This window comes from Cnephaeus nilssonii (assembly GCF_951640355.1).
Source record: "Cnephaeus nilssonii genome assembly, chromosome: 7".
NCBI lineage: Eukaryota > Metazoa > Chordata > Mammalia > Chiroptera > Vespertilionidae > Cnephaeus > Cnephaeus nilssonii.
Window position 1 is genome coordinate 67,652,124 of NC_137078.1, and position 17,312 is coordinate 67,669,435.

Consider the following 17,312-nt stretch of genomic DNA (forward strand, 5'->3'; position numbering starts at 1 on the left):
TCGGACCTGCATTACCACCATTTGTCCACCATCCAGAGCTGAGGGGTCAGTGCCGACATGTACTCATAAGGAACTGGTGGACATTGATATTGGGTCTCAAAAGAACTGTTGGTCCAGAAAGAAACTCACTACAGACTGATTCATTTGCCTGTCAGCATAACTATTATTGCTCGTCTCACATTCAATTCTTATATCTCTAGTGACACATGATTTCGCTCATCTAGGGGAAATGATGAACAACATAGACTGATGAACAAGAACAGAACCAGAAACAAGGAGGCATCGATCGGACTATCAGGCCTCAGAGGGAGGATAGGGGAGGGTGGGGGGAGGGGGGAGAGATCAACCAAAGGTCTTGTGTGCATGCATATGAGCCTAACCAATGGTTAAGTTCAACAGGGGGTTGGGGCATCCATGGGGAGGGGTGTGGGATGGGAATGGGGGGATGAGGACAAATATGTGACACCTTAATCAATAAAGAAATTAATTAAAAAAAAACCTCAGCTTAGATGTCACTTGCACTGGGAAGCCTTCCATGACCTTCCAAAACTGTTTGGGAGGTCATGTAAAGACATTTTTGTTTTTAGTATGTTCACTGTTACATCCCATGTGCCTAGAGCTTAACTTGTTTGTGGTGGACACTCAACACAAATTTACTAAATGAAAGTTTTCCACGGCCCTCTGGAATCCTTCCCCACAGAACTCATCATATACGTATGTTATAGTTGCCTCTTTCCTCTTCTGTCTCCCCAAGGAGAGTGAAAGCTCTGAGTCAGGAACCATGCCTTCTTGGTCAGCATTTTAGCTTGGGCCCCTAATCTGATTCTTGCATGTCCTGGTGGTATTACATGTGATGAATAAGGACTGGGCACTGAGGGGAGGGAACTGTGGCCTGGGCTAAGTGGGAAGACACTCTATTGAGAAATACGTTTACTTTCAACACAAAAGCATGTCAGAGGTGCTGAGAAAGGATGAGAAGCCTCAAATTTGACCTCAGACACCAACCACAAACTGAGCGCAGGCTCCTGTACACAAACTCATACCTCACTATGTACAGGGGTTGTGGGATCCCCTTTGGTGCACAGGCTCAAAATCTACCAGGCAACTCTCTCTACCTCCTTTGCCACAATATCATGTAGAACAAAGCCGGAGGGTGCAGTGTGGAATGTGACCTATGCATGTGTTACAGGAGTTAGGGGATCATAGAGAGGGCATGGGCCATACATGATCAAGGGCGTGTGTTTTGATGTGGGGGCGGGCAGTGTGGCACATGATAGATGGCCAGGACTTTAGAAACCAAGGGTCCTCTGCCTGTTCCTTTGCCAGGCCGAGGTTAAAGGTTATGAAAGCTGACTTCAAGATGACTGCCTCAGTCTGGGTGACTGCAGGGAGGGACCCTTGGTTCTCTCACAATCTCTCCAGTGCTCTGTGGGTCTGGAACATTTCTCAAACACCCAGCTGACCTGCTGCTCACCCCTCCATCTGGGTTTGTCACCCTGCCCCCGTGATCCCAGCTAGGGAACTGGACCCCCCCCCCCAGAACCACTAGGCTGCAACCGACTAGTCCAAAGTTACATCACAAATAGAAAGGATGCTTTCCTGCCCAGAGTATGGCAGAAACTCCATAAACACCATGGGTTGAATAAAGGCTAAAAGGAGCACCTCCACTTTTGGGGAAGAATTTGAATATATACACAGTTAATTTATTTCCTCTCCTTTCTCCTCCTTCAACTATAATTCTTTCTCTAAGAAAACTTAGGAAAGGAGAAATGGGTCAATCCAAAAACAAAACGATAAAGGAAAACAGACATTGTCAGAATCTGTCACAACCCTCATCCTAGTGACCTTGAAATTAAAATCAACACTCAGGAAATTAGATTGACTCAATAACCCCTAAAAATTTAAGCAAGCTAGAAAGTAACCTCTAATTTCATCATGACATGCTTGGGGGTTTTCGGATAAATTGTATGAGGAAAGGCGATTTGGCAGAGGAAATGCAAAGAGCAAGATGTGCAGAGGATGAGAGGGAAGAGAGGGAAGGCGGAAGGGAGGCAAAGTGAAAAGCAAGAGAGGAAAGGAGGATGGGAATAAGAGGGAATACAGAGGGAGATGAGGGAGGAAGGGGTCGTGAGAATTAGGGAAAGAAACACACAAAACAGGAGGGAAGGGAGAGATAGAAGGAGAGGGGACAAGGGGGGTGGGAAATACGTAAAAGGAAAAATAGTGAGCAGAAAGAAAAGAAAACGAGAAAGCAAGAGAATAAAAAGATGGAAGATAAAAGAGAAAATATAGTTTTAAATGTTCAGGGTTAGAAAGAGGAGTGAAGACCATCAGGGTCTTCCTCAGCAGCCCCGGGGATGGTCCTGCCTGTGTGCTCACACTCCTTAGATGGCAGAAGACTCTCTCTCTCTGAGGGAGTAGAGGGGAGGGGGGGCACAGCATAAAGTAGAGGGAGGCCATGGGTCCAGGTGCCTGACCAAGACTTGAAGCATAGCAGAGGCAGCTGGGAGAGGGCGTCCATTAGAGTGCGAGGGGGAAACAGGACAATGCAAAGATGCCACCAGCAGAGCCAGCCATCTCCATCCTCACCCCGGAGCCTCAGTCCTCACCTGCAGTGGAGACCAAATTCCTGACCTGTCTAGTAAATCCTGCCAGGCCTGGCTGTGGGCTGGCCCGGGGCAGCGTGGGGACCTGCCAAGGATACAGGCTTCCTCGGTGTAGGGCACCGCGGCTGTGGTGCCCCCGCTGATGTAGCTGTAGAAGGAGACCTCCAGGGTGTAGCAGGAGGAAGTGTGGTCCAGGAGCCCACCGAGGAAGCGGCGGCCAGTGCCTGCCTTCACGGCGTCCCGGTTGAAGGATGTGCTGGACTGTGAAAGACAAGGAGGAGCAGAGAGTCAGGGCAGGACGCCTGGGCTACCAGACTGTGAGCACACTACCTCTGGGCCTCAACTTCCTCACCTGAAAAGTGGGATATTAGTCTCACATCACAGGATTATTAGGATGACTAATTAACTCAACAAACAGCATTAAAATGAAGGCATCCGGCAGAGCTCCTGGGGCACAGTAACTGACATTTAACAAATACGGGGGGTGGGGGGGGGGAGCGGGGAGGCAAAAGTAGGTTTCCAGTCATGCATGTGGGAAACACTGCTTTTGGCCATCCCTGTATTTGGGAAAATCTGAATGGGGAACAGATGGAGCAAAGGAACGTGGACAGAGAATAAGAAGCAATATGTAATACTATATGCAATACTTTAAACAATAAAATACAACTTAAAAAAAGAGAAGCAATTGTATTATGATGAAAATCAGAATTAAAATTTAGGCAGTGATTTCAACCTAATCATATTGTTTCCCCTACAGCAGTATCTCATTTAGGCTTCAAAAATAACCCCCTTGGAACTGTAAATTAGTGCAGCTACTATAGACAACAACATGGAGGTTCCTTAAAAAATTAAGAATGGAGCTACCATGTGATCCAGCAATTCCTCTTCTGGGTATGTACTTGGAAAATTTAAAAACACTTATTTGGAAAGATAGATGTACCCCTATGTTCATTGCAGCATTATTTATAGTAGCCAAGACACAGAAACAACCTAAGTGCCCTTTGACAGGTGATTGGATTAAGAAGATGCGGTACATACTGAGCCATAAAAATAGATGAAATACTGACATTTGTGACAACATGGATGGGTCTTGAAAGTATTACGCTAGGTGAAATAAGTCAGATGGAAACTGGTTCTACTCAGATGTGGGATATTTAATAAAAGCAATAAATGAACAAACAAAACAAATAAAAAACCAAAATCATAGATACAGACAACAGAATGGAGGGTTAGCAGAGGGGACGGGGGTGTGGAGAGGACAAAGAGAGTAAACAGGGTCAAATAAAGGTGAGGAAAGGAGACTAGACTTCAGGTAGTAAGCACACAATAGAGGATACAGTCATAGTAACCAGTGTTGCCCCAATAAATTTAATGAAAAAAAAAACACACAGAAAACTCTTTGGTTTGTGTTATAATTTTGGCCCTCTAAGGTGAGGAAAGGGGTTCAGAGATGGAGCAAGTAAGTGATACAGGACAGACTTGAACCAAGGGATAAAGACTTCAGAACCCACTGCACTCCTTCACAATGCTCCCCACCCATTAGCCACAGCCAACCTCATGGCTGACCTCACGCCCAGCCTCACCAGAGAGCAGGGATCATGGCGACTTCTTCACTGGGCGCTCCCACACTCATCACAGTAGGTAGAGGAAGGAGCAAACAGGTCAGTGCCTCAATGCCCCTGTTTAGAACCTGTGACATGGAGTCAACTGGCCTTCGTGTCTTCATCTGTAGAGTGGAGGTGATCATAAAATCTCTTTCACAGTCTTGGCCAGTTTGGCTCAGTGGATTGAGCGTCGGCCTGCAGACTGAAGGGTCCCGGGTTCAATTCCAGTCAAGGGCACATGCCCGGGTTGCGGGCTTGATCCCCAGTGAAGGCAGCCGATCCATGATTCCCTCTCATCATGATGTTTCTATCTCTCTCTCCCTTTCCTTTCCTCTCTGAAATAAATAAAAATATATTTAAAAAATAAAATAAACCTCTTTCCCAGAGGTGTGAGGGTCAGTTCACTTGTGGTTACAAGCATCTCTGCTGACCCATGAAGATCTAAGCACATGAAGAGATGGTGGTTTTAATAATAAAAAAAAAATGTGTGTCTTATTAAGCAGGAAGTAAGAGAAGAAAGCAAAGACAGAAAGGAAGAAGGAAAAAAGACAAAAAGAAAAGAGCAAAACAAGACAGAAAGACATGGAAAGAAACAGAAATATGTGTGTGTGTTGTGGTAAAGGAAAGGATCAGAAAATCATATAATATCAGATCTTAAAAGACTGTTGAAGTCCACATAGTGAAATCCAACTCTCATTTTAGAGTTGGGCACTGAGGATCAGGGAAGAGGGGAAACAGAGATTAGACTAGGGTAGATGGCTTTGACCTCGGCCTTAAGCCCTTAAGGGGGCTTCAATGCAGAAACATAATCAGGAAGGCCAGAAATAAAGCTCCTAGACCGTGCTCCTTTTGTTGGCCCTGGAAACCTTACCCCTGTGAAGGTCTCTGATCCAGGATACCACAGTCTGCTCTGGAATTGAAGTGGTTTCAAAAATACAGGGCTGACCATCCTATAGAGATTCCCACACAAATGAAAATGGCTGCTTTTATCCCAGACCTGCAAATTGGGAGCCACCTGCTTGGATTATACCACCAAACCTGAGGGACTTTGCTATATATACCCAACCTCGCTGGGCCATAGGGGTCTTGTAGATGTAAAGAGAAAACTGGGCTAAATAATCTCCCCCATCCTCTTGTGGTCTGGCAGTCAAAGATTCTGAGATTCCAAGTGCATCTTACCTCCTGGAGAAATTTATCATCTCCACCGATGTCCAAGCCTGAAGCAACAGGCAAGGCCAGTGTTCATCGATCTCAAAATTTGCTCTCACCTTTGTGCCACCCCCCAACCCTCACCCCACCTCTGTCCACATGGGAAAAACAGGCCTCAGAGATTTGGTATCAAAACAAAGGAAAATGCACAAACTATCTCCCTTGTCCCCATGCCACATGCTGACTCCCCTCCTTATCTTCTCTCCCGGTCCTTTTCCAATATTGCTTTTGCTGCAAATTATTCTAACCGCCAGCCTACAGTCTCTCAGGCCTCCTCGGCATGGGAGGTGGGTAGTAACACACTCCTGGGGCCTGCTGAGGTCTTTTCTGCCTGCAGAGTGCTTTCCCATCTATTGCTGCATTTGTTCTCCCAGGAAGCTATGACACAGGCAGGGCAGGAAATTGTCACCCACAAATTACTGACAAAGAAACTGAGGCACAGAAGGCATCATGAGGGAAGAGAATGGTGTGTGTGTAACCCCTTCTGCAGACATGACAGGCTCCTACTAATGGAACTGGGGCAGGTAAAAACCAACCCGGGGCAGGTCTGGCATGTGCTGAGTGCTCAGTTGCTCAGTGAGTTTCTTGTCTTAATGCTGAAGTCAGATCAACTACACAAATGCCAGCTCCTCAGACAAACCAAGCACTTGCTGCCACATCAGAATCTCCCTCCCCACTGGTGAGGAGCGGCCTGAAGGCAGGCACGGCTTATTACCTCTGTCTTTATCATCCACGCATGACCTGGTACAGAGCTGGTGTTTTGTGAATGTTAAACCAAACTGTACTAAGGGAGAGACAGAGAGGAAGGCCGGAGGGAGTGGGCCGGGGGAGGCTGGGCCTGGCCAGAGGGAGCCCTGGCTTACATAAGAGAAGTCCTCAGCGTTCTGGCAGAGCAGCTTGGGGAAGATGGCCTGCCTCTGGAAGCGCTCCTCATCCTCGAAGACATTGCCGTACATGAAGCCATTCATCATGGTGGAGTGGGCGTGGATGTCGATATAGAACTCCAGGCTGGTCTTCTGTTGAGAGAGAGGATAACAAATGAGAAGTCTGGGGTCACAGAGAACAGTTTAAAGGAACCAGACACCACACACACACACACACACACACACACACACACACACACATCACACCACACACATGCACACACACACCACACACATAATACACATAACACACATACACACACATGTATGTATGCACCACATGTATACCATACAAATGCACACATGCACATACGTGTATACACACTTTCTTTCAAGCTGGCCCTACCTATTTAGCAATCATTTGCAATGTGATTGGACGGGTTGAGACAGTACAAATCAATTTCTGCTCACATATAATACCACCTGCCCTCAGGTCTGAGAGCACTACCTCTTCAAAGTTCTCTGAAAGAAGTGAGGTTTTTGTTGGTCAAGTCCTGAAAAGTTAATACACTCAAGAGTAAACGCAGTAGCAGAATTTGTTTCTCTGATTAATTAGAAATACTTTGAGGCAACATAATTATGTTTACACTAGAGGCCCAATGCATGAAGATTCGTGCAAGAATGGGCCTTCCTTACCCTGGCTGCTGGCACCGCCTTTGCTCCAGCCCCTGAGCTGCCTTTCTGCCTTCCCACCCTACGCAAAGGCTTGGAGTGGCTGGGGCAGTGTAGAACGCAAGCGTCCTGCCCCACCCCCACTGCTTGGTGCCTGTGTATGCAAATTAACCTGCCATATTTGTTGGGCTGATTTGCATAGTCACTCCTGATTGGCTGGTGGTCATCATGAAGGTATGGTCAATTTGCATCTTACTCTTTTATTAGTGTAGATTGGGCCTGCTTATGGTTGTTTTTTTTAAATATATTTTTATTGATTTTTTTACAGAGAGGAAGGAAGAGGCATAGAGAGTTAGAAACATTGATGAGAGAGAAACATTGATCAGCTATTGGGGATATGCCCGTAACCAAGGTACATACCCTTGACCAGAATCGAACCTGGGACCCTTCAGTCCACAGGCCGACGCTCTATCTACTGAGCCAAACCAGTTAGGGCCATGCTTATGGTTTTGCCCTGACTGGCCATTTCTAGCTGAGGGGTCTGGAGTAAATCATGGTCCTACTTTGAGCCTCCACTTCCTTATTTGAAAAGTGATTATTTTAATTCCAACCTCAGAGAGTTACAGTGAGAATCAAATATCACAATGATTACTATCATTTACTACATATTTAATGCATGCCAGGCACCATTCTTGGAACTTCACCTATGACCTCTTAGTTAATTATTTTATTTAACCTCATTTCATGATGCCACACCTACTCCCCAATAGTATATAATAGTGCATGGAAAACACACACCCTGTGACTAGCCTTTCCCTGCTCTCTGCTTACACATGTTTAAGGCACTTCCTGGCTTGATGTGGTTTATTTGTTACCATTCCCTCTATGAGCTCCCTGGAGGTAGGGCTCGTCTGTAAAGAGCCCCGTGCCTGTGCATGAAGGCTGCTCAGCATCTGTGTGCAGAACAACTCAACAAACAACCCCAGAGAGAAGACTCCAGACACCGTAATGAGCTGGCAGGAATTGGGGACTTTTTAACTCCTTAAATCTTAAATGTCGCTCATATCCAATTTTGTCTTCCTATACATCAGTCCAAGTGATGGCTATTGGTCCTTCCTCAGAGTATCAGAGGCCTCCAATGGGGAGTGGACTTGCCCAAACTCATGGCATAACTGGGACTAAAACCCAATTCTGAACACCTGGCACAGTTAACTTATCAACATCAGAGGCCAGTGAGGGAAATAGCCAAGGCAAAACCTGGCCACATGCCTGTCCCTTTTCTAGAGTGTGGTCCTGGGAAAAAAGGAAAGTCCACGCTTTGAAGGATTGTCCCTCCTTGGGACACTTTCCAATGAAGTTAAAACCAAATGAAAACCATGCTGCTTCTAGAATGTGGGCCTGATGACTGTCATTTCATTTGCCTCAGAGTTGGAGTGAAGCATTACGCCTTGCTGCACTCCCAGTTTTCTGGGTAGCATAAGCTGCCTTTTGAGACATATAAGATGCACTGCTCTGTGTGATATTAAACTCATCATTTTCAGCTTTGGTGGTGGAATACACAATGATTCAACAGCAGCCCTATAAAAGTCTTCTTGCAATTTTATTTTCTTCAATTGCTTGTCCTTTCCTCTGAGCTTTTGATGAGCTGCAGAGGAAAGGAGGAGGTAGAGAGATGACTTAAGAAATGGAGGAGGAAAAACTGCACTTCACATCTCGGGATGTCAGAGCTAGAGAGGGCCTTGGACACCAGCTTCTCTGACCTTTCCCGGGTCAGCCCTGAGCGGAGAGGCTGCTCGCTGCAGGCTCATCAGTGAATTGGTGGTGGAGCAAGAACTAGAACCTGACTCTTCTGATAATGATCCTGAAGTGGCTTCCACTGCCTCATCCTGACACCTGGCACCTAATGTGGTTCAAATGACCAGCGGGTAAATTATATTGATTGATTTACATGGTTCAAAAGTAAAAAATACAAATACATGAAAGTATTTACAGTGAAAAATCTCCTTTCCACTGCTGTCCTGCAAACACCCAGTTTCACTCCCTAGAAGGCTCTCATGCGTCTTTCCAGAGATGGTTTAAACCCAAACAAGAAGTATTCCTCTCCCCGCCTCCCAACACACACACACACACACACACGCACACACACACACACACACACACACACACACACACACACAAGGTAGCACACCATTCAAAGTTGCTTTTTTATCTCTTGATATGTCGTGTAGGTATTTTTTCTAAGTACATAACAACCATATATTCTTTTTAACAACCACATATAATTATTTCACCAGTCTCCTGTTGATGGATATTTATTTCCAACCTTTTCCTGTTACAAATAATGTCTTAGTGATTGACTTTGTATATATACTATTTCACACATATACAATTACATGTAGGATAAATTCCTAGAAAAGAATTTCTGGGTCCTCTGCCCTTTTGCAATTTGATAAATATTGACAGATTAACCTCCTTGGGAGGACCAATTTGCACTCCTACCAATGTATTATAATGTCTCATTGTCAATTACCTTGATGAGATGGGTGAAATCAAATTTTTTAAAATTTGCCAATTTGATGGGTGAAAAATGACATTGCGGGTTAGTTTTAATCTGAATTTCTCTTAGTATAATTACCTTTTATTATATGGTTAAGTATCCTTCCATATGTTTAAGAACTATTAGCATTTTCTTTTCTATGAGTTGTCTGTCCATTTCCTTTGTTTTAAAAACTGAATTGTTAAGCTTCATTTCTTATTGATTTATAGAAACTAGATGTTAGGGAAATTAGCTTTTGTGTGCTGTACAAAAATATTTTGCACAATTTGTCATTGTTTTTGACTTTACAGGTACTTTTTGCCATGCAGAATTTTTAAATGATATATTTTTTACACAGATTTATCAATATTTTCTCTTGTGGTCTCTGGGTCAATTTTTTCCTTTTCTCCTCTATTACTTTTATTTTCATATTTAAATATTTCCTTCCAGTTTTAATTTACATGGGCTATGGTATGAGATAAGAATTAAATTTCATTGTCTGACACTACTTATTAAATTGTGCACATCTTTTTTCGACTGACTTGAAAAGCCATCTTTACCATATACTTTTTTTGTATGTATTTGGGTTTATATTTGGGCTTTTAGTCTGTTCTAATCATTTTTCTATGCGTCAGGACTATAAAGTTTTAATTATGTTAAGTTTATAAAGTATTTTAATATGTGGAATGCTTCTTCTCATTACGCTTCTTTCCCTAAATTATCCTGTATTTTCTTGCATATTTTTCTGTACAATCTTTATAATTGTTTAGTTTTCTTGCTCCCCAAAATTCTGTCAATATTCTCAACATTTGTGATACAATTATATTAGATTTTCATACTAATGTAGGAAGAATTGGTTCTTATGGCTTTAAATCTTCCAAGCCAATCCAATCCAATCTGAGAATATATTTTGACTATCAACTTCTTCAATTTTTGTGGGGGATTACAGCAGGAAATTTTAAAGTTCTTTTATTTGTTTGTTTGTTTTTCCACTTAAACTCTGAACATTTCTTTTGATTCCAAGGCAGTTTATAAAGTATGTGATGCTTTCTTCCATTAAATCTTCTAACTGGTAGTTCTTTACAAATATAAAAGCTCTTGTTTTTAACATGTTAATTTTTTACCCAGATAATTTACTAATTCTACTATCATTTATAAATTACTCTTTTAATTTTCTTGGATTTTCATTTGTTTACCTGTTCATAAAATAATCACTGAGTGCCTATTATGTGTCCGACAGTATTGTAGGTACTGGGAGTATGTACCAGGGAGTGTTCTGGACACTGGGGATATAGCAATGAACACAGCAGGAAACTCCTAATATACAAGAGTTTACATTCTATAGAGAAGAAAAATAAATCCATTAATAAATATACATTATGTCAGGAGGTACTTATGCCATGGAGACAAATAAAACACAGTAAGGGAACAGAACATAATAGGGGTTCTGGAAGAATAGAAACTTGAGTGGAATTAAAGAGTTAGTTTTGAGGATATAAGGTAGAAGAGTCTTCTAGGAAGAAGGAGAAATAAATGCAAAAGTCACATGCAATTGGCATGTTTGAGGAACAGTGAAGAGGTGAGGATGTCTGGGAACATGGAGTGAATAAAGGGGACAGTATTTTCCAGGTTTGTAATCTTATCACCTGTACATAGAAATTTTATCTCTTCTTTTTCACTTTTTCTGCTTCTAATTTTTTCATGTCTAACTGCATTAGCTAGTACCTCCAAAACAATGTCAAAGTTTTAGTAGTTTCTAAGATCTCTTCCCACTCTGAGATGCCAAGAGCTGAAATTAAAGCAGAACAAGGTCTGGGTACCTGAATAGAGTCTGTGTTTGAGTTCTTAGTTCTTTTTTTATTCTTTATTACACATATTTAGCACTATTCTGGAAATGCCAAAGACATAAACACTGATTCCAACAATATCCTGATTCTGTTTCGTGCCTACACTGGCTTTATAGACTTGTACTGGCCCAGTTAGAGTGGAGCGTGGAAGGCAGAAGTAGGGCATCTAACTTTGCTTCTATGTTAACAGAATCTGTGACCATGGACAAGTAGCAACTCTCCACTGTGCCTCAATTCCCTTATCTTTAAAAGTGGTTGTTGGGTAAGATAGAGGAGATATGACTTCCTAAAATGTTTCATGCTTTCTTCTCATCCTCAATTAAAATAAATCTCCCATACTTTTCCAAGTAGCTTCCTGCTTGGGTGTTGATATTGGAACTTGCTACTGTAGACCTAATCTAGCTGATAAGTATGTCTGTTTGTCTGAGCTCTTTGAGGACAGGGACTATGTCTGGTCCACATCCCGTTATCTCTTACTTGTTCTACTGCAGTAGCTTTTCCCCTTGTGTCCTTGCTGCTTCAGGATGATCTTTTTAAGTGCAAACACATCATGTCACTTTCCTAGTTAAAACCATTCTACTCTGCTCTGTTGCCCAGAGGATAGAGTCCAAGCCCTTTAATATATTTTAAAAGGCCCTGCGTGATCTGGTCCTTGTCCTCTGTCTACTCTCAGCCTGTGCTACTTCTGGTCCGATGTTCTATACTCCAGTCGTGTCAAGCTACCTAGAATACCTGGAACTGCTATGCTCATGACTTTGATGCCTACATTTATTCATAATAAATATCCCTTTTGCCAGGGGTATGTTTTCTCTTTATTTGGCTAACTCTGATGCAGCCTTGAAATTTAAGACCGAGACTAAGTAGATGCTCATCAATTCCATCTCCTTTTCCTGGACCATGGAAGGCATTTCACGGTCTCCCTTGCCATTTGGGATCTAATATGATGTGGGCAGTCATGAGAAGTGCCATTTCCAGGCCTGACCCTAAAACTCATATACAATCACCCACATTCCCTCTTGTTCATGTGCATGGAAGCTACATAAGAACAATGGTATCAGGAACAGGAAGAAGCCTATGTTCCCGAATGAACACTGGGAGGAACATGGCCAAAAGAGTCACCTGACCTGCATCAGACTCTGATGAACCTTTACTGCATTAAGCCACTGAGATTTGGGAATTGCTTGTTATAGCAGCTAATATTATTCATCTGACTGGTACAAAATCTCAATTCAAATAGCCTTATTTCATCCCTCAGGATGAGTTAACAGCTTCCACTGCACTCTCATAATTCAAGATACAAATCTCTCTCATGGTGCTTACACATGGTATAACAATACTTTATCTCCATCTCCCATTAAAATGTGAGTTGTTTCAGGACAGGGACCATACAAATTTTTTAAACCCATAGGACAGAGCCAGACCTCCTATATAATAGGTTGCCATTAGTTTGGCGAAGAAATGAGTAGAAAATGGATTGATGGAAGAATTAAATGAAGGAGCTAGTACATTTCACGTTTTTCCCCAGCAGTCACATGCGATACTTTTTGTGGCCAAGTCAGAGCAAGAGGCATGTCACTAATGTGGGGCCCTTAATTACAATTTGGGGTTGAAAGTGGAAGTGGGGAAAGCATCTCTGTTCCTTCCTTCTAAACTTAAGAACCTTAATTAAAACCGAGCGATGAAGGGCTGTCCCCTTGCCAGCAGCCAAACAGCTCATCCTGCAGTCAGGGACCTAAAGAGTAAATTAAAATCAGTGCCAATAAAATTAAAACTACCTTAGGGCATATTTGCAACATAATTTAGTGTGGAGTTTGCTTCTACCCAGACACTGGGGAGGAAATGTTTTTTCTTTCTTTCTTTCTACATTCTGAGCTGCTGCCCTGCTTCAACTCCCTGGGCACAGGCCAAAGCCCAGGCCTGGTGCTGTGATGTGGTGCTGAGTCCCTCACATTTGGGCAGCACTTCACTTCAGGGTTTATCTCAGATTCAATCCAATGAAGGAAGGGAAATGCAATCCAGGAAGGGCAGAGGGGTTTATCTCAGGTTCGGAGATGAGAAACTGAAGCTTGGTGGGGCTGACGGCAAGTTGAGAAGGGTGAGCTGCTTTCTTAGTTTCAGTCGTACAGAGGAGGGACTGAAGCTCCCAGAGCTTTAAAGAACTTGCCCAGGATTTTGCAGCAGGAAGTGACAGAGCTGGGACTCAAACCCAGGCCTCTGGCTACAAGCTCCCAGGAGCTTGCAGTGTGTAGCAAGGCAATCCCCGGATCATACCTATTAAGAAAGCTCTATATAGAATCATTCATCTCTGAGCCGGGGGACAGTGGGGACTGGGGACTGATCCTATCAGGCTTAGCTTCCCCAAAAGGGATAGAGGCAAGGGCTGGGAGGAGCAAGGAGTGTTAGAGACATTCCAGACAGCAACCTGGCTGAGATTCACCCCAGAAAGCAGTCTCCCCATGGACCTCAGGCAAAAAAAAAAAAAAAAAAACACCACACAAACAAAAAACCCCACACACCCAAATCTATTATTTTTATAATTGATTAAAATACCTCCATGTCTGGTTCTTTTGTTGTTGTGTTTTGTTTTTTTTTAAGTTGAAGTAGGTATTTATGGAAGTCAGAGTGCTGTCCTAGGCAGAAAGGAAAAGTTTGCAGAAAAGTTAAGAACTCTTTCTTGAAAAAAACCACCAAGCAAAGCAAACAAACAAAACCATGTAAAGGTCCTGCGTAGTCCAGAATTCGGAAGTTGTATTACGCCTCCCCTCTCGAGTACACCCTGAATGTGGCTGGAGGAAATTTCTGCCACAGACTAGAATGTGATGAATCTATGGGACAAAAAGAGGGGCAACCATATAAGACAACCAGGAGGCCTGCCCTGGAAAGTGGAGGGATGGGCTACGGACACTTCCTCTCCTGCCTCTGTCCATTCTACACACTCTAGCCCCAAACATGTCTGCAACTTCCCAAGCACACGCTGGTTCTCCTACTCAGTGCTTCTGTGTGTGTGATTCCTGCAGGCTGGAATGTCTATCTCCTCCCTTCCTTCCCCCTCCTGGTAACATCTTGCTCATCTTCGTTTGCCAGGTCCAATGGCCCCTGTCCAAGAAGCCTTCCGTGACTTTCCCAGGGACAGCAGCTTTCTTCTCTGAACTCCACAGGTTTCTAAAATATCCTTCTGTTAAAGTGTTTATCATCCAGTTCATTCCATTCGTTCATCCATTTGACAAATATTTACTATGAACCTACTATGTTCCAGAACCTGGGGGTGTAAAAATATGCCTCTGATTTATCTTCATAGAAAAGAAACAGCATGTGGCCAGGCGGCTGCTGAATTTCCCCAGAGCAAACAGGATGTGGGGGTGGGGAGAGAGAATGAGAGCTATACACATGGCTGATAGCATACGTCCTAGGAAGAGTCCCCTAGACCCGTGGTCGGCAAACTGCGGCTCGCGAGCCACATGCAGCTCTTTGGCCCTTTGAGTGTGGCTCTTCAACAAAATACCACGGCCTGGGCGAGTCTATTTTGAAGAAGTGGCGTTAGAAGAAGTTTAAGTTTAAAAAATTTGGCTCTCAAAAGAAATTTCAATTGTTGTACTGTTGATATTTGGCTCTGTTGACTAATGAGTTTGCCGACCACTTCCCTAGACAAAGGGAGGTGGAGGCAACTAGAGAAGGCCCAAGCCCATTTTTTACATAACCCAATGTCAAACAGCAAGATCTAGGTGACCTATTAGGAAATAGGTGATGAAATAGTACTCAGGCAATGAGGAACTGGAGGAGGGCCTAAATAAATAGGCTATGTTCCTTAATATGTGGAAGCCCTATGTGTGATCCTGTAAAATGGGTGCCTGCCCTAGAGTGTTATTAGAAGTCTCATTTTCGCCATGCTGCTGTTTCCTAGTCCGTCATTTGAAATTTGGACAGGTGAGCCATTTCTCACAGGGGTGAACAACAGATGAGGTTCCCACCTTTAAGGAGCTGGTACCCAGGTGGGGACCATGGACCATGAACAGCAACTATGCAGACTGTAATGCATGCAAGGAATATATTATGGTAAGCCTCAGGATGGTAAATACCAGTAACTGGGTGGATGGGGCAGGGTCTACGTTAGGTAGCGTAATCAGGAAAGGTCTCTGACATTTGAGCTGAGCCTTGAAGAATGAGCCATTCCAAGAGGCTGGCAAGACAATTCTGGTCAAATAAAGGCCCTGAAGCAAGGACAAGTGTGGCATTTCAAAGGCCAGAAGGAAGGCCAGGGGCTGGATCATGATAAAGATCTGGAGGTGAGCCTGGGGAGAGGTTCCCAGCGTCTGGCTCATTCAGGGCCTGGGGCCAGAGTTTGGAGTTTATCCCATGGACAGTGGAAAGCTGTGTTAAGCAGGGGGTGGCGGGGGGGTGTAAAGGATTGCCTTGCCTATTGTGTAGATAGTGGATGTTAGTGGGGCATCAGTGGAGGAAGATAGTCTCCCTAACAGATCATAGTAGCTTGAATCAGAGTGGTTGAGGTAGAGATGAAAATAAAAGGCCACATTTGATATTTTGGCTGCATCTCCAGAGGTCCTGCACATGGATTATATGAAGGAAGAATCAAAGATGGATCAAGGGTTTGTGTCTTAAGCAACTGAGTAGATAGTGGTGCCATGTAAAGAGATGGAGACGCCTGGGATGAAGCCCAGGTGAGATAGTAGTGAGGGAATCAAGGTTCCGATACCGGATATCACACGGGAGGTGTCAGTAGGCAGTTCAATGTATGAAAATGGAGCCCTGCGGAGAGGACTGGACTGCAGATAGGAAGGTGGCATCATCAGCACAGAGTGCTAGCTAACACTGTGGGAGACAGTTTGGATCTAGAAGAGGTCCTGGGATCAGCCTGGGGCTACCACAGTTGGGAGTTTAGGTAGAGAAAAAAGCAAAGGAGATTGTGGAGGGGCTGGGGAAGTAGGATGAAGCAAAGACTAAGTGGTTTCATGAAAACCAAGACAGGAAAGAAAAGGAGGGAGTGACCTGTGAACTCTGGCCCACCTCTGTGTCCCGAGGGCATATCATATACTAGTACACACAGAATGTGCTTGATCGACATCTGCAGAGTGACTAAATGAATAAATGAATGAATGGACCAGGAATTCTGAACTTGGAGAAGGGGCAGTGGGGGGGGGGGGGGGTGATAACAGGAGTCGCAAGGCCTAGATTCATTCAGAGGAGCTTTGGAGGGAGGATCGTAGTAACAACACATCACTTCTTACTGTGCCAGGCACTCATGAATCCTCCCACAACCCAATCCGATAGAAACATCATTTATGAATAAGAAAATGGAGAAATTGAAAGGTTCAGTAACTTGCAAGGGAACCCCCAGATCACACAGTGGTTGCTGGCAGAACCCAAGCAGTCTGGCCCCACAGTCCCTGTTCTTAACCACGATGCCACCATTGGAAGCTCTTGTCATTTATTGAGTGCTTCCTATGTGTGGTCTTATAATGATTCTTATAATGATCCCATGAGGTAAGCACTTTTATCATCATATATGGAAACTGAGGCAAAGCTTGCCCGTGGCAGAGCTGAGATTCAAACCTGAGTGGCTAAGGGCTTCATCTCTAAGCCTTTCAGAATGGCCCAGCCCCTACACCTGTGGCCTTTTTGGCCTCAGCAGAATAAACCTCACAAGACAAAGGGAATTTGTGAGAAAAATGCTCAGGTGGGGGCAGGGAAAGCACCAGTAGCAGCAGGGTGAGGAGTAAAAGCATTTTTCTGCTTCCAGTTTGGCTCTTCCAGTCCTAAGCATCAGTGAGCAGGAAAATCTGCATGTAAATGGAAGCATCTCTGCATCTCCTCCTTCTAAGGACCCAGGAGGAGCCAGCTTTGGCCTGGCTGGCAAGGGAGCCTTCCTCTGCTTCTATCCCCTCCTCCACCTCTGCCTGGAAAAGTCAGACAGTCCAGAGGCTCAGCACAGGTTTGGGTTCATAGCAGACCTTCCCAGG

General features: G+C 44.0%; 1 protein-coding gene across 1 annotated transcript in view; it reads right to left on the reverse strand.

Moving 5' to 3' along the window:
- The window catches only part of AGBL4 (AGBL carboxypeptidase 4), a gene marked incomplete at both ends in the record, with an annotated part of 953,795 nt that overhangs the window by 29,575 nt on the left and 906,908 nt on the right, over window positions 1–17,312 (reverse strand). The window contains 2 exons of the mRNA XM_079777856.1: window positions 2,705–2,867; window positions 6,283–6,435. Coding sequence (XP_079633982.1) covers window positions 2,705–2,867; window positions 6,283–6,435 — 316 coding nt within the window. The remainder of the gene's footprint in view (window positions 1–2,704; window positions 2,868–6,282; window positions 6,436–17,312) is intronic.